Raw genomic sequence first — 12,669 nt, 5'->3', positions numbered from 1 at the left:
GTGTATGTGGTGATAAACGGGACTCTGGAGGACATCGAATACATATTTTTAAATTTGATTTTGTATAATACAATGTAGAATGTGAATAATGCCGTCTTTCAGCATGCTTTCCATTTCGCCGACCATCTTACCTGGCACTGGTGCTGCATCTTCTTGGTGGCTCGTCCCACAATGTAGATGTGAGAAGGCGGCAGGCCAACGTTAGCATACACGGAAATGTCCTTGCTGGAGCCGTAGGCGGCGAAGATCCTCATCTGGGCCTGAGCGTACGGAGAGAGAATTTAGGAAAGGGGTCTTCAAATCGCAGCCCAGGGGCCAATTGCGACCCCTGCGATCATAATTTGAGGTCTTGATGAGAAGGTTTAAAGGGGAATGTGTGTTTTTAGTGCCTTCTAGTGGTTAAAAAAACATGTAATCGTTAGAGAGGATCTCATCTCATTAGCTGTACCGCTTATCCTCATTAGGGTAGCGGGGGTGCTGGAGCCCATCCCAGCCATCTCCGGGCAGTGGGCAGGGGACACCCTGAACTGGTTGCCAGCCAATCGCAGGGCACACGGGGACAGACAACTCACTCGCTCAGTCACACCTAGGGACTGGCCAATTCACCTGAAATGCATGTTTTTGGAATGTATGGGAGAACATACAAACTCCGCACAGGAAGTCTGGAGCTGGATTTGAACAAAAGACAGGTTCCCATGACATGAACTAAGCCGCACAAGCTCTAACCACTGCGCCGCCGTGCTGCCCCGTCAGGTAAAATACATAAAGCGTGATACACATTTGTATTTTTCATCACTCAGGAAGTTTACATGAGTTTCGGCCATCTTGCTGCTGCGGTTACCCCGATGAACAAAAACTTGTTTTTTCTTCTTGTCTTGCATTTTTTTCTCTTTTTTTCCTGTTTTCCTTTTTTCTTTCTTTATTCGTTTTTTTATTTTGTCCTACTTTTTTTCTATTCATTCCTTTTCTCTTTTTCTTTCGTTTACCTTCTTTCTTTTTTCTCTATTAATTTTTTCTATCCTTTTTCCTGCCTTTTATCTCGGTTTCCTTTTCCTGTTCTTTTTCTTTTCTCTTTTTCTTCCTTTACTTTCTATTTTTTAGATCTTATTTTATGTAGAAAAATTTATATAAGATATATAAAAACAGTGGAGCGTTTTTAATGCTGGCTTTTCTTGTGGAAAACCTGATTTCGCCCAGTTTCATCTGGACCAATGTTCCCTGTAATTTTCCAGGGGTCTGAGCGTTCACACAAAGTCAATGAGCAACGCTTGAAACAACAGTGAGCAACGGCAATCTCAAGTGTGGCAACTAAGTCAATATCAAACATGTGCAAAACTTGACATCAAGTTACATTTTGAGTTTCCGGCAATGCAAAAAAAAATGTCACTTTTGAATGAATTGACTCATGTATTATTGCAAAGGTTTTACGGCCTACAAACGTCATTTGTTTTTACAACAATTCTTTCACAAGATTTTTCTTTCCTGGTATCTTTTGTCGCATAATACTAACATTTTTGGGGGCTCGTTTAGTCGGTTGCACGATACAGAACTGTATTTGATCACATTTTTTTAGTGGAAGTACAATGCTGGCAACAAGATTGACTTGGTATAATTGGAAATTATTTGAATGCAACACAAACTTTTTCTCCTTTTTCCCTGTTTTTTTTCCTTTTTTTTTAATCCCTTTAAAAAAATCTCATTGTGTTTATTTTTTCCTAGCTGTTACTTTTTTTCTTTTGGTTCTCTATTTACTTTTTTTCCTTTGTTTCTATTCTTTTTTTCTGGCTTTTTTCTGAATTTTTCCTTTTTTTTCTCTTCATTTTGTTTCTTTTTTTCTCAGCTTTTCAGTACTTTTTCATTTTGGTATTTTTTTCTTTTTTGTTCTATTCCCCCTTCCTTTATGTCAGTTTGTGCATCATTTTACATAATATTTGGTCGTGTAGGGATGAAAGAAGCAAAAACAACCCGAAGAGCCGTTTATGACCCGAAAGAGCCGGTTCCTTTTAGTGAGCCGAGCCGAAGAAGCCGGTTCTCTACAAACTCACACACGCAGCTTAGAGGGAACATTGCGCTGGCTAGATTTTCTTGTGCTGAGAATGTGCAGGCAGTGCGCGATTGCGCACGCGCGCAGCTCAAAGGGAACACTGATCCGGACCGACCCCGGGACGTCCCCCATTCTCTTGTCTTCTGAACGGTTTGGGTCTCACCTCCCCGACCAGGCACTTGAGGAAGTTGGCCTTGTGGCGTAAAGGATCGTGAACTAAGCCGTCGCAGAAGGAAACCACGCCGTGCGGGAAGTTGTGTTGCGAGAGCCAAGCCACCACACGTTGCTTCTGCATGTCGGGTCGGCCCGTCACGTAGACGATCAGGTAGCCCAGGTCCTGCCAGTACCTGGGACAGACAGAAACGGATTTGAGTGGTTCCCATACATAGGAAGATTCTGTCCGGCCCTCAGGGTTTATCTGATCCCGTCAGAGTCCAATAAATTTGTACTATGAAATAATATAGCAGTGTTCATTTTAGCTGTGAAAAGTGATGGGTCCCGGGGACTCGCATGCTCAAAAATCTATGGGTCCCAACAGAGACCTATGGCTCCCCAAAATTTAGTGTGGTAATCGCGGTTGAAATTGTAAATCGGCGACAAATATATAATATAAATCTATATATTCATTCAGTTTTAATCATCACAGTTTATTGGTAATACAAATCAGTTATCACTTCAAGATTTTTCAGTTCACAACAATATTATACGTTGTACAAAATATTATTGCTGAAATAATTATATTAATCTATATTTTCATTCAGTTTTAACCATCACGGTTAATTGGTGATACAAAGCAGTTAACACTTCAGATTTTTCAGTTCACAATATTGTACACTATACAAAATAATATTGCTGAAATATTTATATATTCATGCAGTTTTAATCATCACAGTTAATTGGTAATAGAAAGCAGTTATCACTTCAGATTTTTCACTTCACAAAAATATTGTACATTACACAAAATAACATTGCTGAAATCTCATCTCATTAGCCGTACTGCTTATCCTCAGTAGGGTCGCGGGGGGGCTGGAGCCCATCCCAGCCATCTCCGGGCAGTGGGCAGGGGACACCCTGAACTGGTTGCCAGCCAATCGCAGGGCACACAGGGACAGACAACTCACTCACTCATTCACACCTAGGGACAATTTAGACCGGCCAATTCACCTGAAATGCATGTTTTTAGAATGTGGGAGGAAACTGGAGTGCCGGGAGGAAACCCACGCAAGCACGGGGAGAACATGCAAACTCCGCACAGGAAGTCTGGAGCTGGATTTGAACCCACGCAGGAGGTTCCCATGACATTAACTGTGCCGCACAAGCGCTAACCACTGCGCCACCGTGCTGCCCCATTGCTGAAATATTAGTCTATATATTCATGCAGTTTTAATTATCACAGTTAGTTGGTAATACAAAGCAAGTTATCACTTCTGATTTTGCAGTTCATATATTCTTTGTGGTTTGCTGTCCCGCCACAGTTGTAATGCCTTCTCAAGGTCCAATCCATTATCATCCTCTGCGTCACCAGGATCATAATTTAGTCCATTTTGGCACAAAAGTCCCATTCTTGCTAGGAGTATTGTTTTGTTTATTTTCTTTCGTCCTATCATTTGCTTCAACACACGTGTTTTCCTTGCCTCCGCCATCTTCCGAAGAATTTTTCTGCCGTTTTTTCGTGCCGGAATTATTGCCGTTGTTATCACTTTCTGCATTAGGTTTCGACTTATTACTGACACTGAAGTAATTACCAATTTTGTGTTGATCTTCACATCATACTAACTTTTTTCGGAGGCATACTTAGCCTTCACCTTCCCTCGATGACAACCACCATAACAATGACGTCATCTCGAAGCAACGAGATCTCGTTTTCCGAGATCGGCGTGCAGACGAAAACTCGAACCGTGAGACCAAAACAACAATGGCGGATCTGCCTGACGAAAAGTTTGGAGTGCGGTAAATCTTTGTTTAAAAAAAAATGTAATCAGGTAAAAATGACAATTTTGTGTCAAAAAAGTTGCGTCCCGGGGACGCACGTTGATTTGACACTATGCGTCCTCAGCAAAAATGATGCGTCTAGGACGCAGGGACGCGGGCAAACGAGAACACTGATAAAGGTTTGTTTGAATGAACCCGCAGTGGATTCAAATCTATATATAAATATGCGAGGCTCCAGCTATATACACTACGCATACATTATCTTAAAAAAGCAAGAGTCCGGTTTCTTCTTCACAAATCTACTCAAGTAAAAAGTATAATGATTTAAAAATATTTCAACAAAATGTCCAAAAACCACAGAAGCAGCTGTACTGATATTTAATAATGTGATTCAAATGACTTTTATATTTAATTGAATTCAAAACAAATATCATTTTGGTCCGAATACTCGCCAACATGATACCTTAAAATAGTACAGCATCGGCATCAGAACATCATTAGTTATTTTTAGTCTGATTTACCAAGATTTGTAGGTGTGACTGGTAACAGGCGGCCCGCGGGCCAGATCAGGCCCGCTAAGGGATTGAATCTGGCCCGCGAGACGACGCTGAGAGAAGATCTAGAGAAAAATGAGCTGCGGGTTGAAATAAGTCCACTTGATGTTCCCAAAGCCAGGTGCCTCTCACAAAGACGCTGGAGTTGTATTTCTTTCTGTCTCTCTCTCTTTTTCTCTCACACTCTCTGTCTCTTTCACGCTCTCTGTCTCTCTTTTTCTTTGGTCCTCTTTGTCTCTTTCTCTTGTCTTTTTACCATCTTTTGCTCTCTATTTTCTCTCCCTCTCTTGCATTACCCTTCTCTCTTTCCTCTTTTCTCTCCTTTCTTTCTCTCAATTACTCTTTGGATTTCTTTCTTTCCCACTCTCTCACTATTTCTCTTTTTATCTCTTTTGTTTCTCACGTTCTCTCTCTTTTTCACCCTCCCTCTCTCTCTCACTCTTTCTCCCTTTCTATCTTTCCTTAACCCACACTCTCTTTTTCTCTCCATCTTTTTTCTTATTTCTTTCTCTCTTTTTTCTTTTTCCTCAATCAATGAAATGAAATGATCTGCATTTATATAGCGCTTTTCAAGTCAATGACTTGCCAAAGCGCTTTACAATGTGCTCCACATTTCCCAATAGCTGCCTTGTATCGCAGCCATGAAAGACGCTAACCTGCTTATTGGGGGTTTTAGGGGTTCAGTGTCTTACCCAAGGACACTTCCACATGTAACACGGACGAGCCGGGATTCAAACTGGGATCCCTTGATCCCAAGACGAGCGCTCTACCTCCTGAGCTACTACTAGTCCAACCCCCGAGAGAATGTTTGTCCTATCGTTTGGCCCCCGAGTTAAAATGAGTTTGACACCCTCTACTAAAGATCAGGCCTAAAGAAAATCCAGCCCGACCCAACCCACGGGTATTAAAGTCTAGCCTGAGCCGCATGTTTCCCACCCTTGCTCTAGTACTCAGGGATTCAAATCCCCGGACTAAAAGAGACGGAAAGAACGCTTACCTGACCACATCCACGGCTCCCGCTCGTACTTTGGGGTCGCTCCCCATGATGGAGACGCTGGCGGCGAAGGAGCCGTCGATGCTGAAAACCACAAACTCCGTACCGCGCGGGACCACCGTCAGGTAGCTGTCGGCAAAGGTGTGGTCGCCCCTGGCGACGGAAAGAAAAGGAAATAGGACCCCGCCGCAGTCGTTTGTCCTTCGTTATACGGCTTCGGATGGTGCGTACCGGACCACCATTTTGACGGGGTAGACCCCGATGCCCAGCCGCTTGTTTTCGGGGAGAGCGAAGGAGATTCGCCCGCTGCTGTTGGTGAGCTGCGTGTCAAAGTAGACCCACTCGCCCGACGGGGGCTGAGTCATGATGTGGATGTCGATCTGAGGAAAAAGGAAACCGTCGACCTTTTAAACCGCCCTAAAGCTGAGATGCTACCGGCAGGGATCGTACGGGTGCTCGAAATCATTGAAAAGTGCTTGAAATTTGGGTGACGCGCCTGTAAATGCAGCCTCCGAAAACGTGCAATTAGAACCATACACAGGGTAGGATATCGAGATCATACTCATATTTTATTCCTGCAGTCCAAATGATTCAAATGAGATGATTTAGTAAAATTTTCACTGAACAACTGCTATTTAATGTCAACAAAAACATGCCAGAAAACATCCATAAGTTATTCATTCGGAAAGAGGGAAATTATAATTTAAAGGGCTGTAGTGAATTTATAATCCCAAAAGTGAGAACCACCAGGAAAAGTATGTGTGTGTCTGTGTGTGGAGTCAAGATTTGGAACGGATTGCAAGATGAGCTCAAACGGTGTCCAACTATTCACTTGTTCAAATTTAAATACAAAAAAACATTACTGGCGGAATACAGAGATAAAGAAAATGGGGTATGAGTGGGGCGGGCTAACTTTGTGTTATTGTTGCTATTCTTAGATCATAACTGTTATTATTAATATCATTCCAATTGTTGTTCTATCATTGGTGTATTTAATAGGGAAGATGAAGGGGTAGGGAATATAAGCATTTGCTTCTTCCTACCCCTTTTCGAACATATTATGTAACGTTATTTTGTTGTTGAATTATTGTTTTTATTTTGTAGTTCAATTAAAGTTTTCATTCATTCATTCAAATTGTTTAATTATGAACTAACAATACAAACCTACACCCATTTAGTGTCACGGTTGCCATGGCACCCAATTGGCCCCGCCCTTGTGGCGCCAGCTGCGGCTCGTTGACAGATTGGCTTTACGTCTATTTAAGCTCAGTGCTCTCACTCTTCCTTTGTCAGTCTGTCAACAAACCTCTGCCCCGCAAGACGTGGCTTTTGACTCGGCCCTGTTTCCTGTTGGTATTTCCTGACCGGTATTGTTCCCGTTTATTTTCGTCCTGTTTAATATCAGTTTCCTGTTTCGTTCCCGTCTAGTTTGTCCTGTTTAATTTCGATATCCTGTTTTGATACCAATCCTGTCTGTCCCGTCCTGTCCGGTATCAACCCCATCTGTCCGATGTGGTAAATGGTCTGCATTTCTATAGCGCTTTTCAAATCAATGAAGACCTCCCAAAGCGCTTTACAATGTGCTTTACACTTACCCATTCACACACACACTCACACACCAATAGCGGCCATGCAGCCAGTGTCTTACCCAAGGACACTTCAACATATAACACGGAGGAGCCGGGACTCGAACCTGCGATCTCTTGATCCCAAGCTACCTGCTCGGGCAATTGGTATCAATCTCGTCAGCCTCTGGCTTCCTATCATTCTACGCCAGACTGCTGCCTAACGTGCGTGACTCCCCATTTCCCGTAAAATCAAAGGCTTGTGTGAGAAACGTCACGCATTTGGGTCCTGATCCTGTTCCGGTTCATGTGGTTGTGGATTTGCAAAAGGAACATGAAGCTCTAAGAGACACTTCTGGGAATTTGCGTTACCGGGCAAAAACAAAATTCAATGAAAAACAGATTAAAACTGCGCACAGCTGAATCCTCGAAGCTGTATGACAAAATAAGGCCAACTATTCCGGAGACTATTGCTGGGAGAGTACACTGATACGAAAGGATACATTCTTATGAATAAAGCGAGGAAATACTAACAACTGATGTGCATTTCTAACAACGAAATAAAGAATATGATTGTCAAAGTAAAAAAAAGTTAGAATTAAATAATAAAACTAATATAACCGGAAAACTCATGCAATAATGATTAGATATTCTGTCATGATTATTGACGCGAGGCACCTGAGTCAGCTCCTTTGGCGGCAACTGCCTCGGACGCTGATTGGCTGCTCATCTCTTTTCAAACCCCCGTCTTCCTGTCACCCATTGTCAGTCCGTCTGCGAACCTCAGCCTCACGCTAGGCAAGCACTTTTCGACTCTGATTCAATCCTGTCCTGATTCCCGGCGTCGACCCCTTTTCTGAACTCGATTACGTTTCTGCTCCCCCGTCCCGGCCATCGGCCTGTTCTTCCCCCGCTCTCGACACTGCCTTCGCTCGCCACACGATCTGCTACCCGTGACCGACGATCACCGGATCGTTTGTGCAAGCCCTTTCCTCCTTCTAAATAAAGCTGAGTAAAAACGAATGCAAGTGGGTCCTGTCTCCGTTTCTGGTCTCTGACATATTCAGTGACACATATAAAATAATCTAACAAAAGGTAATGAAACATATTCACAAATAGTGAAACAAATTGAAAAAGCACTAAAAATAATGAATTATATGTAAAGTATGGAAAAGGTACTAAAAAAAAATCATTAAATAGAGAATTTATTATATATATATTTTTTTAAAAGTATGAAATAGTGGTCCAAAAATAGTGACATGTATGGAAAAAGTACTGAAAAGTACTAAAAAGTGCTTAAAAGAATGAAAATCTTTACAGTAACAAGTTCTGTTAAGTATTGAAAAGTAGTAAAATAAAATATTGAAAAGTGTGAAAAGTGTGGAGAAAAAAACAAAAAGTAGTGAAAATTACAATAATAAGAATATATTATTATAAGAAATAATAATAAGGATTCTTGTTATATCTACGTTGTTACTATTCTTAAATAGACTTAATAAAGCATTTTCTCTAGAAAATTCCACGCAGTGACGCCATATTTGTCATGATTACTCATTGCACTCACCTGTGCCCGCTCGTTTGGCGCCAGCTGCTGCTGGTAGATTGGTTCCCCCTCCTATTTAAGCTCAGTGCTCTCAATCGCCCTGACAGTCCGTCAGCAAACCTCTGCTTACGCAAGGCAAGCACTTTGCCGTCGGTCCCGTTTTTTTCATCCGTATACCACTCGTCTTCCTGATTCCCCTTTTGTCTCCGGCTATGACCTGTTTTTGACCACCGACCACGCTCTGATCTCCCGCTCCGGCTATCGACCCGTTTTTGCCCCCGACCACGCTCTGATCTCCCGCTCCGGCAAATCACTTCCGCTCCGATCCCGTGAGCTGCTTCCTCCTCCTGTCCAGCGATCACCGGATCGCTGGCGTTTGTTTCCTCGGGATCCCAATAAACTTTTGTGTGAAACGTTACGCGATTGGGTCTACCTTTCGTTCTGATTCTGACAATATTTGATGAAATATTATTAGGAATCGAATGTTGGTGCTCACCTTCTCTCCAGTGAGTGTGACCATGTCCAGAGGTCCGTACATAAATCGAGCCGTCACTGTTTGGCAACCGTCTTCCGTGTACACGGCGTCGTTTGCGCGGTGGTTGGCCGTCACGTTCTGAAAAAAAAAAGAAGAAGAAATAGGTTGAATGACCTTACTACCAAAAAGCCCCACATCCCTTTCCAATTACAGTGCCGTGAAAACGTATTAGCCCCATTCTTAAGTTTTGTTTTTTCCATACAGACGCTCCCCTACTCACGACCATTCGAGTTACGAACAACGGTACCTATGAACATTTTTCCGGGATGTCGAAAAATATCCAAACTTTTTTCCAAGTACAGGACAATACTGTAGTGCTTCCACACGCCGCTACCGGCGGAAGAAATCTGGCATCAACTTCCGAGTTTTGTGTAATGTAAACACACTGCACTGTATCTCTAGCACGCTAAAAACATTTTTACGGTTTGCATCCATTCAATATGGTTGGTGTGAAGTGTAAAGCAAAGGCGAGCCATTTGTTTTGAAACGGAAGTGGAATAAGAAAGCTTGATGCGGTTGAGAAAATGGTGGGATCGCTTTTTTTCAGCCACTTTTTACCACGGAGGAGGACCTCTTGAAGCCCATCTTCCAAAAGTATGTTCAACTCAACTTTATTTATGTTTCTAGAGCATATTATTTTATGAATTTATTTTTAAGGACAAAACAATACAGGTTACCTATACAAGCCTTAAACATACTTATATAAACCTTAAACATACACAATATAGCACTGAAGCAAGTTACGAAATCTAGCATGATCTGCCTGTTTAAGTTCACACCACAGCATCTCAATTGGATTTAAATCCATACTATGACTTGGCCACTCGAGGAACCTTCTTTTATTTTTATTTTTAATTTTTTTTTTCCTGGTCCCGAGGCAGCAAAGCAGCCCCAGACCATCACACGGCTACCACCTCGCTTTACTGTTGCCATCATGTTCTTTTTATGAAACGCTGTGCCGTTTTAATGCCAGATGCAAGGAGCTGCATACCTTTTAAAAAGTTCAATTTTGAGCACAGAACGTTTCTCCAAAAGTGTTGAGGATAATCAAGATGCTTTTTTGGCAATTGTGTTCTTTTGTGAAAGGGAACTCTCCCATGGATGCCATTTTTGTCCTGTGTCTTTCTCATAGTGGAGTTATGAGCACGGACCTTAACTGAGCCTTGCAGTTTCTCAGATGATTTTTGACTTTCTTTTGTCACCTCCCGGAAGAACATTGTTGGTCGACCACTCCTGGAAGGCTTTTTCACTGTTCCCAGTTTTCTCCATTTGTGGATAATGGCTCTGAAAGTACTTACTCAATATTTTTTCACGGCACTGTAACTATCTCCTTTTAAACGCGAGATAAAAAGGATACACGAGTTTGCCGTTTTGAAAGAAAGTGGGTTCTTACCCGGATTTTGACGTGGGTGCGTTTCCGCAACCACTTCTCCCTCGGTTTGGACGGCGTGAACTCGGAGACTTCTTTGCCGTTCAGCTCCAGAATTCCCGAGCTCTCGTGCCTCATCACCTGCAGGTCCAAAGTTTTCCATGAGATGGAATAGAAACATTCAAATTTGCCATTAATATTAATCACTGAATTAATTTTAAAATGAGGTCATGAATTGAGGTTAATATGAGTACTGCACATGATATGTTATTTCAGATGTTCATTCATTATTGATAATGGTGATATTCATTAAATGCTAATGTTTGTGCCTGGCAGATATTTTCTGCTGTTATTTCCGCCTAAAATGAACAGCACCCGTGCAGCCACGATCCATTATCCCCAATCGCATATTGCTGTGAGCGGAGACCAGCAAAAGGCCTTTTTGTCAGGAGGCGTGCCAATTTGGCCAGCCTAATATGAAAAAAAAAGAGGTGTGGTTGTGATCCATTATCCCTGGTCGACTATTGCTGAGAGGCGGCAGAGTTTTTATTTTCTCAATTCGGGCTGCTGAAACATGCCATTCTGGGTAACCTAAAAGAACTGAACTGTTTTGATTGTGATCCATTCTCCTGAGTCGACTATTGCTGAGAGCAAAGGCCAAGAGAGCACATTTTATGACATGTGTGGCAATTTTTTTCCATTATTTCAACTTAAAATGAACAGGTTCCATTACCCTTGGTAGACTATTGCTGAGAGTTGGCACAGAAAGGCACCATTGTTAACTGCCTAAAATGAACTGCTTTGATTTGGCCGTAATCCATTACCCCTGGTCAACTATTACTGAGAGCGGTGAAGAAGAGAGCAAATTTTGTGTCACACACGGAGGCTCATTTTCCCGTTTTTTTTTTCCGTCTAAAATGAAAAACACCTGTAAGCCTAAAAAACCATTACCTTGGTCGACTATTCATGAAAGCTTGTAGAGTACTTTGTTTCTCAGTTCAGGCCGCTGAAGCATGCCAATGTGGCCTGCCTTAAATTAACTGCACGGGTGTGGCCGAAATCCATTATCCTCAGTCGACTATAGCTGAGAACAGGGGTCAAGAGAGAACATTTGTGTCACGCCTGATGGTTCTTTTTTGCACCGTCGTTCCGCCTAAAATGAATAGAACCTTTGCAGTTTATTATCCATGTTTAAATTTTGCTGCAAGTAGGGGACCGGTAGACTAGACCTTTGTCAGGTGTGTTGCTCTTTCCAGCTAAAATCAACTGCACCTCATGCGGCCGCAATTCATTATCCCCAGTTCACTATTGCTGAAAGCAGGAGCCAAGCGATCAGATTTTTTTGTCATGTGTGGCAGCTATTTTCTCCATTATTTCCGCCTAATATGAACCGCCCCTGTGCAGCCGTGATCCATTATCCTCAGTCGTCTATTTCTAAGAGGGGGGGGCCAAGAGAGAGCAAATATGTGTCATTGGTAGCGGCTTATTTTTTTGGTCTTTACACCTAAAATGAACAGCACCCTTCCAGCTGAGATCCATTATCCCAGGTCACGACATTTTCACGTATCGTTGAGGGAGGGATCAGACCCTATAAACCGCGATAAATAAGGGATTACAGTAGATGACATTTCTACCTAGATTTAATGTTTTGCCAAATTTCTTACTGATCAAATAGTAAAATAAACTACAAATACATCAGAATCAAAATTTTTAAAGAAGGATGGGTGGGTAGGTAGGTAGGTACGTTGGTAGGTAGGTAGATTGGATTAGATTTTATATAGATTAGGATTAGATAGATATCTGAGCACCTTTATCCAAGTGACCAACCTGTCTGAGAAGAAAGGACACCACGTCAGTGGACTCCCAGTACGAAGCATGGAAGAGATGTGGAAGGGCCACAGTTGGAAAGGCCGTCAGAGCGTCGGGGCAATAGAGAGCGTAGTCCATCCGCTTGCTGCCCCACCAACGGGACGCAACTGCAAAATTCAAAAACAACTTTGTCGGAAACATACAGGCTCCCATAGCGGTCCTGGTGCCATATAAGCCGTGATAACTAGGATTTCTGGGAATTACAGAAGACCACCGGGATACGACAATCCGTTCTGGGGTTAGGGATCGTAAGGTAAAATTGAC

General features: G+C 42.4%; 1 protein-coding gene across 3 annotated transcripts in view; it reads right to left on the bottom strand.

Moving 5' to 3' along the window:
- The window catches only part of pitpnm2 (phosphatidylinositol transfer protein, membrane-associated 2), an 80,264-nt gene that overhangs the window by 7,099 nt on the left and 60,496 nt on the right, over positions 1 to 12,669 (bottom strand). For all 3 annotated transcript variants that reach the window (XM_088355650.1, XM_088355652.1, XM_088355651.1), the window contains 7 exons: positions 12,364 to 12,512; positions 10,561 to 10,677; positions 9,129 to 9,245; positions 5,756 to 5,904; positions 5,528 to 5,677; positions 2,208 to 2,391; positions 132 to 260 (listed from right to left, as the gene is read on the bottom strand). In XM_088355650.1, coding sequence (XP_088211776.1) covers positions 132 to 260; positions 2,208 to 2,391; positions 5,528 to 5,677; positions 5,756 to 5,904; positions 9,129 to 9,245; positions 10,561 to 10,677; positions 12,364 to 12,512 — 995 coding nt within the window. The remainder of the gene's footprint in view (positions 1 to 131; positions 261 to 2,207; positions 2,392 to 5,527; positions 5,678 to 5,755; positions 5,905 to 9,128; positions 9,246 to 10,560; positions 10,678 to 12,363; positions 12,513 to 12,669) is intronic.

The sequence above is a fragment of the Urocampus carinirostris genome, chromosome 16 (genome assembly GCF_059441175.1).
Source record: "Urocampus carinirostris isolate Australia breed hairy pipefish chromosome 16, RoL_Ucar_1.0, whole genome shotgun sequence".
NCBI lineage: Eukaryota > Metazoa > Chordata > Actinopteri > Syngnathiformes > Syngnathidae > Urocampus > Urocampus carinirostris.
The sequence above is the reverse complement of the archived record's forward strand: the minus strand, read 5'-3'. Positions and strand labels throughout refer to the sequence as shown.